We start from the raw sequence: 12,591 nt of genomic DNA on the forward strand, positions 1-12,591 counted from the left end.
TACCAACGATCAAACCCGGGTCTTCGTGCATGCTAGGCAAGCAGTCTACCACTAGGCCAAACTCCCGGCCCCTAAGAACTTTTACTTGATGTGAAGTACTTAGTGCTCATGTGACTCTGGCACTAGTTAGTCTCCAAGGAAGCAAACTATTGGGTCTGTATGTGTGCAGACATAGAGGTTTTACAAACAGTTGGCCCACCATTTTGGAGACGGCAGTCCAAAGTTGGCCAGTGGAGAAGACTGAAGGCCCATGGAAGAGCCTCAGCCCAGGGGCAGTGTTCTATCGCACCCTTCCTGCCCAGGCATCAGTTCTGTTCAGTCCTACAACTAACTAGGTGAGGCCCGTCCATACTAATTTCAGTATCTACGTCATCCCGATCACCTGTACAGAAACAAATAAGTCTGACCACATAGAATGTTGTTCAGCCAGGACAGCACACAACACTGATTGGCCCAGTCCTTCACAAAAATACCCAGGTATCGGGGCCGGGAGTTTGGCTCCTAGCATGCACAAAGACCCGGGTTTGATTCCTTGGAACCATATACTTGGAAAAAGCTGGAAGTGGTGCTGAGGCTCAAGTGGTAGAGCTCTAGCCTTGAGAAAGTCCAAGGACAGCGCTCAGGTTCTAAGCTCAAGATCAGGACTGGCCAAACAAACAAACACCGGGATTTCTTAGTATTCACGATGACCCCTGATCTCAAAATTGCCTGTTTACTTTGGGGAATCAGATAAATGTCTTGCTCAAGGCAAGTCCCCCTTCCCTTCTGCCAAGAGGTGAAGCAGCCCGAGAGGACCCCCGGGAGCTGGGTTTGTGGTACCATCCTCTTAGGCATGGAGAACCTGGAGGTAAAAGCCATGATAGGTACTCTGTAGTAGCACCTACGCAGAGTAAGACAAAAGGCTGTTTGTTCTGTCGAGTTCTGTTCTGCACTTGGCCAGTTGCTTCCTTGTAGTGTTGCATGGTATTCACCGCTCAGAATATCCTTGAACTAAAACCCTGCCCTTCTCCTCTCCCGCCCCTACCCCATTCAGATTGACTTCCTTCAGCACTGGTTCTTGGAATTCAAAGTGCTGGTAAAAGTCCCAGTTCATTTTGCATTTCCTTCTGTGCACCTCTGTCCATCAACTGTGACCCAAATCCCTGCACACTGGACCAGTCAGACATGCAGTCAGCCATGGAGATAGCTGCACCAGAGATGTGGTCCCTCGACCTTTCAGAGGTCTAGCTACAGGGTCAGAGGCCAGAAGTGCATGTTGGGATCAGAGCCATTGGTCTGGGAAGGCTAGAGCTGTGCTTGATGGCCTGCTGTCCCTGTCACTCTAGGGGACTGGCCAGGGGGTCAGGATTCCCTGGCCTCCCCTATAGCCCAACTCAAACCTGGAGGCTGAGCTCAGGAAGGTGTGGCATCATACATTTGTAGAAAAGCCTCACCTATGCTGGGTGTTGATGACTCTTGATCTTTATCCTAGCTACACAGAAGGCTGATCTGAGATCCATGCTTCAAAGCCAGCTCCGTCATGAAGCTCACTCAGTGAGACCTTATCTCTAATTAACCATGAGAGAACGGGAAGTGATGCTGTGGCTCAAGTGATAGAGTGCTCAGGGATAATGCCCAAGCCCAGAGTTCAAGCCCTACAACCAAAAGAATAAAGTCTTCCTCTTGGGCTAGGAGTTTGACCTAGTGGTATAGTGCTTGCCTAGCATGATTCCTTGGTACCACATACATAGAAAAGGCTGGAAGTGGTGCTGTGACTCAAGTGGTAGAGCACTAGCCGTGAGGAAAGCCCAAGGACAATGTTCAGGCCCTGAGTTCAAGCCCCAGGACTGGCAAAAAGTCCTCACGTCCAGGCTCTGTTCTCTTGTCCCTTCCTGGCTTACTGTGCGGGCCCAGGGTTCTCACAAGAGTCCTATCTATTCCTCAGAGTCTCCCTCCAGTCTGGGTAGCCCCCTTCCCACTGACTAGAGCCACACTGTCCTCCCTTCCAGGAATCCTGAGAATGGCCTGTCCCTGTCCCTAGCCCAGTTTGTGTGCTAAGATGCCCAAATGAGAGCTGCCCAAGTCCGAAGGCTCAGCTGGGACAAAACCCACAGTCACCTCTGACCCAGATGCATTCCCCCTATGAGGTAGGGAGCATGGCAGCCAGGCCCCTGGCCCTGGCAGCCCTCTCCACCATCTGGCTATCTGACTGCTCCAAGGATGCCGCACCTGCACAGGTGCACTGTGGGCACAGCCAGGGTGCCCGGAGGCAGCCTGCCTTGGGAATGAGGGCCCATCTTGCACCTGTGCCTGCGTGTGCACACGTGCATGCTCACAGGAGCAAGACCTTGACTCCAACCCAATAAATAGCTGAAGCTGGAGGAGGGACACCCAGAGGCAGACACTCACCATGGGGCGTCTGGAGCTGGTGGTTTTGGGCCTCACCTGCTGCTTGGCAGCGACAAGTGCTGCAAAGGTAAGCAAGGACCCTGCTGAAGGCCGGATCGGGCCCAGTAAATCTCCAGGCCCTAGGGGAGAGAGTGCCAATAGGCAGGTCAGTCAGAGTGAGAGAACCCAGAACTCTAGCAGTTCCTGGGCTCTAGCCCTGCACACAGACAACACATGCACAGTTGAGTCTGAATGTCAGTTAGATACCTGGAGCCATATTTGCTAGAAGCCCATTAGACGTAGTCTTTGGAACAGGGGTGTACTTAAAAAATAAAAAACTAACAAATAGTCCAAGTGGGGTGCTAGTGGCTCACGCCTGTAATCTCAGCTACTCAGGAGGCTGAGATCTAAGGATCTCGGTTCAGCCAGCCTAGGAACGAGAGTCCATGGGACTTATTTCCCTTTAACCCCCAGAAAAACAAGTGGTTTTCAAGACTTGGGTGGTAGTCTTTAGCTGAAGAGCCCTGGGACAGTGCCCAGGCCCAGATTTCAAGCCCACAACTGACAAAAAAAAAAAAAAAAAAGTCCACTATTGATCTTCAATTTCAGTGTGCCTGTGCCTCAAGGTGTCCATGGCAAATCTGGCCACCTTATGGACACTGAGGCCAGCGTGTCCCCAGCCTCCAGGCTGGAAGCAGAGGCCTGGCACAATCCAGTGTCTTGGTTTTTTCAGGGTGTCTACTTCTGATTCCCAAATAGGAATCCCAGTCTCAGTCTAGTCCAAACCGGAAGTGTGTCTCTCGAGCAGCCTCCACCCCCTGCTCCTCCTGAGAGACAGTGAACCCCACCTGGAACCCCTAGGCTGCTGGTCAGGTGGCTGCCTCTGCAGTCGGGCCTTTGCTCTTTCAATGAGCGCTTGGAGAACACATCCAGAGCCCCAGGAGCCACAGAAAGCCTGTGTTGTACCTGTTCCAATACCCCTTGCACTGCCCTTTCCAGGTCCTGAGACCCTCCCCAGCCCTGCCACCCTGAGAGCTGCCCCTTGTCCCTGGAAGTTGGGGTGCTGGCCCGGGCACTGCCATGGAGAGTTCTTCCTTGGAAGAGTTCTTTTTGGTGCTGAAGGGCACAGCTTATAAACTGCCACTGTGGCCAGAGTGCCCACACCTGCGGCCTCTACCCAGAAGCCGTCAGGGCAGCCACAGCCTCACAGACACATCTGGACACCACCTCCCAGTCCCTCTGGTGCTGACCTGGCCCTTGGCTTCTCCAGGGGCCTGGGGGCTAGAACAAGGAAACTCAAGTGCCAGGAGCAGGGATGCCAGGACCACTTCTTCTCCAGTTCCCTCCTGCCCCTCCCTCCCAGCTTGGCAAGGGCCCAGCTTCTGGGACTTCCCGGGCTACAGGGCTCCAGCCACCCTGTTTTCCCCCACCTAGAAGCTGGCACAGGTGAGAGGCAGGGGGCAGCAGCTGCCCTCACTATCTGGGCAAGCAGTGTTGCTCTTTGACCTGCCCTGAGCAAAGGGTCAAGAGACTGGACATCTGCTTCCCTGTGGGGTGGCTTGGTGCAGGAAAGCCTGTGAGCTTCAGTGGCTGGAACAGCACCTGTCGGCAGGCCCCTCATTAAACACGATGTGTTGGCTTCTATAAGCCAGTTCGGTACCACAGGCATTCAGAAGGGACACACCAGGAAGGGGTGTGTGTGTGTGTGTGTGTGTGTGTGTGTGTGTGTGTGTGTGTGTGAGAGAGAGAGAGAGAGAGAGAGAGAGAGAGAGAGAGAGAGAGAGAGAGAGAGAGAGAGAGAGAGAGAGAGAGAGAGAGAGAATGAATTGGTACTAGGGCTTGACTTTTTCATCCAAGGTTGGGCCATATCTCTATTTCTGGTTAATCAGAGAGAAGAGTGTCCCAGATGTTCCTGCCCAGACTGGCTTTGAAGTGAGATCCTCGGATTTCAGCCTCCTGAGTAGTTAGGATTATGGTAGGCATGAGCCATTAGTCAAGGCAGGTACTGTGGGGAGGTGAGAGAAAGAAAGAAGGGCCCCATCAGAGGTTCATGGTTGGGCATGAAAGCCAGGAATCTGTGCCACTGCCCACAGATGGACAGGCCCCGGCCAGTAGCCACCAGACTGCGAAGAACAGTTGTATTCCATCTGACAGATTGGGAAACTGAGGCTCCAGTCTCAGCTAAGCAGCCACTGCTGGAAGCTAGTTTTCCATCCTGCTGAGTGACGAGATAAGCTGAACTGGCTTCCTCTAGATGCAGGACTGTGACTCCCGGAGGGCAGGGCAATGAGCAGTCCCCGGAACACTGGTCAAGTGTCACAGGCCTGTGGAGCTGCTTCTGCAGAGCCTGTGGGAATCCCGAGGTCCATGGGGTGGGCTGGCCACGCCTGCTTTGGGCTGGCCAGGGATGACCCCACCCAACCCTGCTGCCACTGCTCTCCCAGCTGGGTTCCGTGTACACGGAAGGCGGTTTCGTGGAAGGTGTCAACAAGAAGCTCAGCCTCTTGGGTAGCGAATCTGTAGATGTCTTCAAAGGCATTCCTTATGCAACTGCCAGGACTCTGGAGAACCCCGAGCGCCACCCCGGCTGGCAAGGTAGGTTACCGGGTACAGAGCCTGCCCTGGATGTGGGGGGCAGGGGCACCTTCCTCACACCAGCCCTTCCTCTGGTCACAGGAACCCTGAAAGCCAAAGACTTCAAGAAGCGCTGTCTGCAGGCCACCATCACCCAGGATAACACCTATGGGGATGAAGACTGCCTCTACCTCAACATCTGGGTCCCACAGGGCAAGAAGGAAGGTCTGGCTCCCCACTTGTGCAAGGAACCCCTAGGGGGGGAGCTCAGGGCCTTGCTCTGGGATGTGTGGGGTCTCCAAGGCTGCCTGAGGAGGGAGAGAGAGCTCTCACCACTGCCCCAGCTTCGGGGCTGGAGAGGGCGTGGGTGGGCATCAAGGGTCACCCACCTGCTTTTCCTCGCAGTCTCCCACAATCTGCCTGTGATGATCTGGATTTATGGGGGTGCCTTCCTCATGGGGTCCGGCCATGGAGCCAACTTCCTCAGTAACTACTTGTACGACGGGGAGGAGATTGCCACTCGTGGCAACGTCATTGTGGTCACCTTCAACTACCGTGTCGGACCCCTGGGCTTCCTTAGCACTGGGGACGCCAACCTGCCAGGTACGCTGGGCACCTCGGCTGGGTGAGTGAAGGAGACAGCGAGTGTGGTGGACGCTTTGAGCTGAGAGGCAGCCCCACAGGCAGGCCAGAGCCCATGCACAGAGCCAGGAGGCAGGAGCATCTTGAAAGCTGTGAAGGAAACAAAAGAGGCTGTGAGCCAGCCAGACGGATGGACGGACAGACGGACGGACGGATAGACAGACATCTAGATGCAAAGGGAGCCCCAGGGAGATGGAATGCCACACGGAGGCAGGGATGAAGAGGCGAGGGGATGTAGGACAGACAGAGAGATGGGCGAGGCCTGTCCCTTCTGCTCCCCTTCTGTGACGTCCCCGCCCCGGCCTCCCTGAGCTCTCCCGCGGTCTCAGCGAGGCCCAGGACATTTTTGTCTCTCATTCACACCCATCCTCCAGCCCTAGCCGGGACGAAGGCTCACCTCCACCCTCTGCCCACAGGTAACTATGGCCTTCGAGACCAGCACATGGCTATTGCCTGGGTGAAGAGGAACATCGCAGCCTTTGGAGGGGACCCTGACAACATCACCATCTTTGGGGAATCTGCCGGGGGCGCCAGTGTGTCTCTGCAGGTCTCAGGCATCCTTGGAGGGGAGGGAGACAGCAGGGCAGCCAGGGAGACTAGGGGGAGAGAGTGGGGACTGAAGGGGACAGGTTGGGGTGTCAGCCTGGTGACAGGACTTCTGGGTGCTGCAGACGCTCTCCCCCTACAACAAGGGCCTCATCCGGAGGGCCATTAGCCAGAGCGGTGTGGGGCTGAGCCCCTGGGCCATCCAGCACAACCCCCTCTTCTGGGCAGAAAAGGTGAGTGGAGGCCTGGTTCCAGGTCCTGGGGGGTGGGGGGGTCCCTCCCTGTTTCCCTTCTCTGTCCTGGATCCTGCCATGGCTGAACATTGCCCTCACGGGCTGTCTACTTGCCCATCCCCCTGCCCAGATTGCGAAGAAAGTGGGCTGCCCCACGGATGACACGGACAGGCTGGCCAGGTGTCTGAAGATCACTGACCCCCACGCCCTGACCATGGCCTACAAGTTGCCCCTGGCAGGCATGGAGTGTGAGTGGGGGTCCAGGGCTGGTGGAGGGTGGGAAAGAGGGGACTCACTGCCAGGCAAGGCCCCGGGAGAGAGAAAGGTGCCAGGCCTGAGGTCTGGCCCTGTCCCTAACTTGCTGATGTGCTTGGCTGGCTGCCACCATCAGCTGGCAGGTCTCAGTGGTAAGGAAAGGGTGGCCATCTTTTCTCCTTATCCTCCAGTGAGAAGCTTCTGAGCATGTGTCCTGAGTATCACGTATACTTTTTTTGTTGCTGTTGGTCATGGGGCTTTAACTCTTGGCCTGTGCCTAGTTCCTGAACTCTTCTGCTCAATGCTAGCACTCTACCAGGTTGAGCCACAGCACCACTTCTGGTTTTCTGGAGATGAGAGGCTCACAGCCTTTCACACCACCACCCTCAGATCTCAGCCTCCCGAGTAGCTGGGATTACAGGCGTGAGCCACCGGCACCTGGCCAGCTGGAATAGTTTTACTGGGGTTGTGGAACCGAATGCCTGTGTCAGATGGCCCTTCCCTCATCCATTCGGCCAACATTCGCTGTCCGAATGCTGTAGTGTTTGGCAATTACAGCTGGGGACGCCATCAACAACTTCCTGCGAATCCATTCACTCCTGTGTGTGTATGTGTGCGCGTGTGTGTGCGTGTGTGTGCACATGTGTATGTGCACTTGTACTGGTCCTGGCATTTGATCTCAGGGTCTAGGTGCTGTTTGTTAGCTGTTTCACTCATGCCTAATACTATACTACTTGAGAATAGTACCAAGACCAGGGTTTGATTCCTTGATGTTCCATATACACAGAAAAAGCCGGAACTGGTGCTGTGACTCAAGTGGTAGAGCTCGTCTTGAGAAAGCCCAAGGACAGTGCTTAGGCCCTGAGTTCAAGTCCCAGGCAGGACTGGCAAAACAAAAAATGTTCCTAGGGCCTCTGAGAGCTCACCGTGGAGGAGCCGAGACTCCTTCACGGCGTCTTAGCTAAAAATCATGCACGGTGTGTGTGTCCTCTGCAGCCCCGACCAGGCCCTGGAGGACCGGACAGCGGCCGCGGGCCGAGGAAGGCTTGGCTGTCTCTGGGTTCAGCACTGGCCTTTTGCTGGCAATCGAGCTTCAAACAAAGTAGTTGATTTGTGTGGTAGAGTGTGTCGCTCTAGGGTAGAATACTCACCGTGAATAAACAGAGCTCTTGGTTTGATCCCCCACACCACAAGTGAACAAAGAAACCACTGACATTTTCTTTAGAGCTTCCCTTAGAAGAGTGAGTGAAGCCTGGGCGCGGTGGCTCACGCCTGTAATCCTGCCTACTCGGGAGGCTGAGATCTGAGGATCATGGTTCAAAGCCAGCCAAGGCAAGAAAGTTCATGAGGCCCTAATCTCCAAGGAAGCACCAAAAAGCTAGACGTAGAGGCAAGTGCTCTACCACTAAGCCACACTCCTGGCCAATCTGGGAATGTTTTGGACGGACAGAACTGGAGAAAAGTGCCCCTGGCACCAACAAATCTCCATGCCCTGGACAGGCCTCCATCCCAACACAGGTCAACCAGTCCTAAAGGTTCCTAATGCTCGAGCTGGAGAACCCTCGTCCCGATCAGAGAAAGACATCAAGTCTAGCTGCAGGCGGCTAAGGGCAGGGCCAAGCAGACACTGGAAGGAACTATGCTGTCTCCCTCCAGACCCCGTATTTCTTTACCTGGGCTTCATCCCTGTCGTCGACGGAGACTTCATCCCTAGTGACCCCATCAACCTGTACGCCAATGCTGCCGACATCGACTACTTAGCGGGCACCAACAACATGGATGGGCATCTCTTTGCCACTGTTGACATGCCAGCCGTCGACAAGTCCAGCAAGGACATCACAGCGTAAGCAGGGGGTCCAGGGCCAGGTTGTGTGGAGGACAGCTGGACAGAGGACTGGCCTCGGAAGCCTGGCTTGGACGCAGGAGGCCTTAGGAGAGAGCAGAGGGGTGGGGAGAGCCCTGTGCTGGAGTGGGCTGTGGTGCCCTCCGTGGGCTCTGGGCTGAGTCCTGTGCCCGTTTGGTCCCTGCAGGGAGGATTTCTACAGGCTAGTCAGTGGACTTACTGTCACCAAGGGGCAAAGAGGTGCCACTGACACCTTTGACATCTACACGGAGTCCTGGACGCAGGACCCATCCCAGGAGACCAAGAAGAAGACTGTGGTGGACTTGGAGACTGACATCCTCTTCCTGGTTCCCACAGAGGTGGCTCTGGCCCAGCACAAAATCAATGCCAAGTGAGGGTCTGGGAAGTGGTGGTCTCTGGGAAGGCTCGCAGCTCACTAAGCAACCACTTAGCTGGCCAACCTGGCTCTTTGCCCCCTCAGGAGTGGCAGGACCTACTCCTACCTGTTCTCCCACCCCTCTCGGATGCCCATCTACCCCAAGTGGATGGGGGCCGACCACGCCGATGACCTGCAGTATGTGTTTGGCAAGCCCTTCGCCACGCCCCTGGGTTACCGCTCCCAAGACAGGACTATCTCCAAGACCATGATCGCCTACTGGACCAACTTTGCCAAAAGTGGGTAAGGTGTGGGCTTGAACCCAGGGCTGAGGACAGCCAATTGGAGGGCTGCCTCCAACCATGGCCCTGTCTGCCTGGGACTCAGCCCTAATTCCTCATATGCTATCTGAGAGAACTTTCAGCAAGTCACTCAGCCTCTCGAGCCTCGAGGTCCCTGTTGGTATGTGAGGGTTTAGGAGCTGTGGTCCTGAGCCGCCCGTCCATGCCCTGTTCTGAGGGGTTGGGTCTGGGCAAGGCTGGCTCAGGGGCCGGGGCAAATCAGGCATTTGGGTTCAGAGCTGACTGGGAATCCTCAGATCCTACTTAGCTTCTTACTCCTCTTCAGGGACCCCAACATGGGCCCCTCGCCTGTGCCCACACACTGGTACCCCTACACCCTGGACAACGGTAACTACCTGGAGATCACCAAGAAGATGGACAGCCAGTCCATGAAGGAGCACCTGAGGACGAAGTATGTGCAGTACTGGACTGTGACCTACAGAGGGCTGCCTGCTGTGTCCCTGGAGGACGGCTCCCAGGACGCCCCTCTGCCCCCAGAGGACGGCTCCCAGGACGCCCCTCTGCCCCCAGCGGAGAAGCCTCAGGATGTCCCCATCGCCCCAGCAGATGACCCTGAAGGCACTGCAATGCCCATTGCCATAGGCTTTTAGTGTCCCCTGAGTCTTGGCCCCGAGGCCACAAGGGTGGGACCCTGCCTGCCTCCTCTCCTGACTTCCTTCTGAATAAAACCTCAGGTCTCTCCATCCCTTGTCTGTCTTTGCTCCTGAGGTCCAGGCTGGAGGAAGGAGGGGTCGGCAGTCCTTACCAGCCACAAATACTGTACTTCACATACACCTTTTCCCCCGCCCCACTCCGGCCTGCCAGCCCCATCATCCTAGTCAACGCCAAGACTCCTGGGAATCCTCAGCTTGGAGGAGCTGGAGAGGGTAGGACGGTGACAGGGAGCTGGAACCTGGCTCAAAAGTGGGAGGGCCTGCAGCATTAGGCGTGGAACACGGCTCCCTTAAACCAGCAGGGAAGAGGAATTCTGGGGTTTGCGGGCGGATCCAGGAGGTTTTATCTAAGGGAAAGCCTTGGCCGGGGTCTCCAGAGAAGAAGAAGGTGGATTTCTCCCTGGCTACAGGCAAGGCTCTTCTCCCATAGGTTTGACCTGTTTGCCCTTTCTCTCTACCCAGTGCTAAATTCTGCAGTATGGATTTGGAACTGCACACTGTATTGAATCAGGAACAGCTTCTTGCAAGTCTTTGTTTTTTTGCCATTCGTGGGCTTGAACTCAGGGCCTGAGCACTGTCCTTGGACTTTTCTCAAGGCTACTGCTCTAGCACTTGAGCCGCAGCACTACTTCCAGCTTTTTCTATGCATGTGGTACCAAGGAATCGAAGCCGGGTCTTTGTTGCATGTGAGGCAAGCACTCTACCACTAGGCCAAACTCTTGGCCCTCTTGCAAGCTTGTTTTTTTTTTTCTTTCGTCAGTTCTGGGGTTTGAACTCAGGGCCTGGCTGTTGTCTCTACCACTACTTGAGTCACACCTCCACCTCTGGCTTTTGGTGATTAATTGGAGTCTTTACAGTATTCTAGCTTTCCTTCTGCTGTAGATGTCTGGTTCATTCCACTGCCGTTGGAAAAATCTTCTGTGTTAGACTTTGAAAATATATTGGGCTCATTTGGGGCTTACATGGGCAGCCCTGGAGAATGTTCTGGGAGCACTTGAGAGGCCCGTGCACTCTGCTGTGGCCGGCTCATGTTCTGCACACGCCTGCCTGGCTTGTAGTGTGTTCAAGTCATCTGGTCTTCTGCCTGGTCCTTCCAGCCGCTATTGGAAAAATTCTCCAACTCTTGTTTCTTCTATTATGTTGCTTTTCTTTTTGCCCAGTTCTAGGGTTCAACTTAGGGGCGTGGTTATTTTTCCTGAGTGTTTTGTTTTTATTTGCTTGTTTTATTTTTGTGCTCAAGGCTAGTACTCTATCATTTGAGCCACAGTTTCACTTCCAATGTTCTGTGGTTAAGTGGAGACAGATCCTCATGGATCTTCCCGCTGACTTACCATGATCCTCAAATCTCAGTCTCCTGAGTCAGGAGGATTTTAGGCCACCAACACTTAGCACTTCATGTATTTTGAGGGTGTTTATATATCTGGACACAATACATTTATAGTTCATATAGCTTTATGATGAACTGGAGTTTTTTGTTTTGTTTTGGTTTTTGTCCATCATGGGACTTGTCCCTGAGCTCTTCAGCTCAAGGCTATTGCCCTACCCCTTGAGCCACAGCGCCACTTCTGGTTTTCTGGTAGTTAATTGGAGATAAAGAGTCTCAGGTCCTTTTGTGCCCAGGCTGGCTTTGAACCTTGATCCTCAGATCCCAGCCTCCTGGGTAGCTAGGATGACAGGCGTGAGCCACTGCGCCTGGCTTTGACCTGGAGCTTTTTATCAAGATATACTGACTTCCACATCTCTTGTTACCTTTTTGATGTAAAATATATCTGCCTGATGTCATTATTCAAGCATACTGTTTTCTTTGAATATCTTCCTTTTTCCATTTTTTTTTCCAGTCCTGAGCTTGACACAGGGCCTGAGCACTGTCCTTGGACTTTCTAAAGGCAAGAGCCTTAGACTTGAGCCTCAGTACCACTTCCAGCTTGTTTCCATGTGTGGTACAGAGGAATTGATCCTGGTCTTTGTGCATGCTAGGCAAGCATTCTACCACTAGGCCAAACTCCGGCCCCTTTTTCCATCTTTTTGTTTCTCTGTCCTCAAAATATATTTCCTTGAATATATTATCAGTAGTTGGTGTCTGGGTCTGGACATTGTCCCTGAGCTCTTCAGCTCAAGGCTAGTGCTCTGCCATTTGAGCCACAGCACCACTTCTGGTTTTCTAGTGATTAATTGTAAATAAGTGTCTTATGGACTTTAGTGCCCAGGCTGGCTTTGAACTGTGATCCTCAAGTCTCAGCCTGAGTAGCTAGGATTACAGATGTGAGCCTTCAGTTCCCAGTTTAATTTTAACCCATTTATATTTATAGTAGTTACTGAGAGAGAAAGCTTTACTTCTGCCACTTCGCTTTGTTTTCTGCACGTCTTTCCTGTTTCCATTCCTCACTTCTTCCATTACTACCTTTAAAAATAGTATAAAGAGCTGGGTGTGGTGGCTCACACTTAATTCTAGCTACTCAGGAGGCTGAGATTTGAGGATCAAGGTTTAGAGCCAGCCTGGGCACAAAAGGATCTGAGACTCTTATCTCCAATTAACCTCTAGAAACTGGAACAGGGCTTGGCTCAAGGGTAGGGTGGTAGCCTAGAGCTGAAGAGCTCAGGGACAATGCTCAGGTCCAGGAGTGTGTGTGTGTGTGTGGGGGGGGTAGCCTTGAGCTGAAGAGGTCGGGGACAGCACCTAGGCAGAGTTTAAGCCCCATGACCCATTATATATATATATATATATATATATATATATATA

General features: G+C 53.7%; 1 protein-coding gene across 1 annotated transcript; it reads left to right on the forward strand.

The window, feature by feature from the left end:
* The first annotated feature begins 2,389 nt into the window (after positions 1-2,389).
* Cel (carboxyl ester lipase) lies at positions 2,390-9,788 on the forward strand. The gene is made up of 11 exons (XM_090329399.1): positions 2,390-2,455; positions 4,812-4,962; positions 5,044-5,166; positions 5,347-5,544; positions 6,000-6,130; positions 6,255-6,362; positions 6,493-6,610; positions 8,274-8,460; positions 8,648-8,851; positions 8,942-9,139; positions 9,464-9,788. The coding sequence occupies exons 1-11, from the start codon at positions 2,390-2,392 to the stop codon at positions 9,786-9,788; spliced, it is 1,809 nt and encodes a 602-aa protein (XP_090185525.1).
* The last annotated feature ends 2,803 nt before the right edge of the window (positions 9,789-12,591 follow it).

The sequence above is a fragment of the Megascapheus bottae genome, chromosome 3 (assembly GCF_031878675.1).
Source record: "Megascapheus bottae isolate mThoBot1 chromosome 3, mThoBot2.hap1, whole genome shotgun sequence".
NCBI classification, from domain to species: domain Eukaryota; kingdom Metazoa; phylum Chordata; class Mammalia; order Rodentia; family Geomyidae; genus Megascapheus; species Megascapheus bottae.

Bases quoted from the DNA above. Each gene is read 5' to 3' on its own strand.
- Cel (XM_090329399.1), top strand. From the start codon at position 2,390: ATGGGGCGTCTGGAGCTGGTGGTTTTGGGCCTCACCTGCTGCTTGGCA. The intron at 6,131-6,254 runs GTCTCAGGCATC...TGGGTGCTGCAG, and splicing joins GCGCCAGTGTGTCTCTGCAG to ACGCTCTCCCCCTACAACAA. The intron at 6,611-8,273 runs GTGAGTGGGGGT...GTCTCCCTCCAG, and splicing joins GCCCCTGGCAGGCATGGAGT to ACCCCGTATTTCTTTACCTG.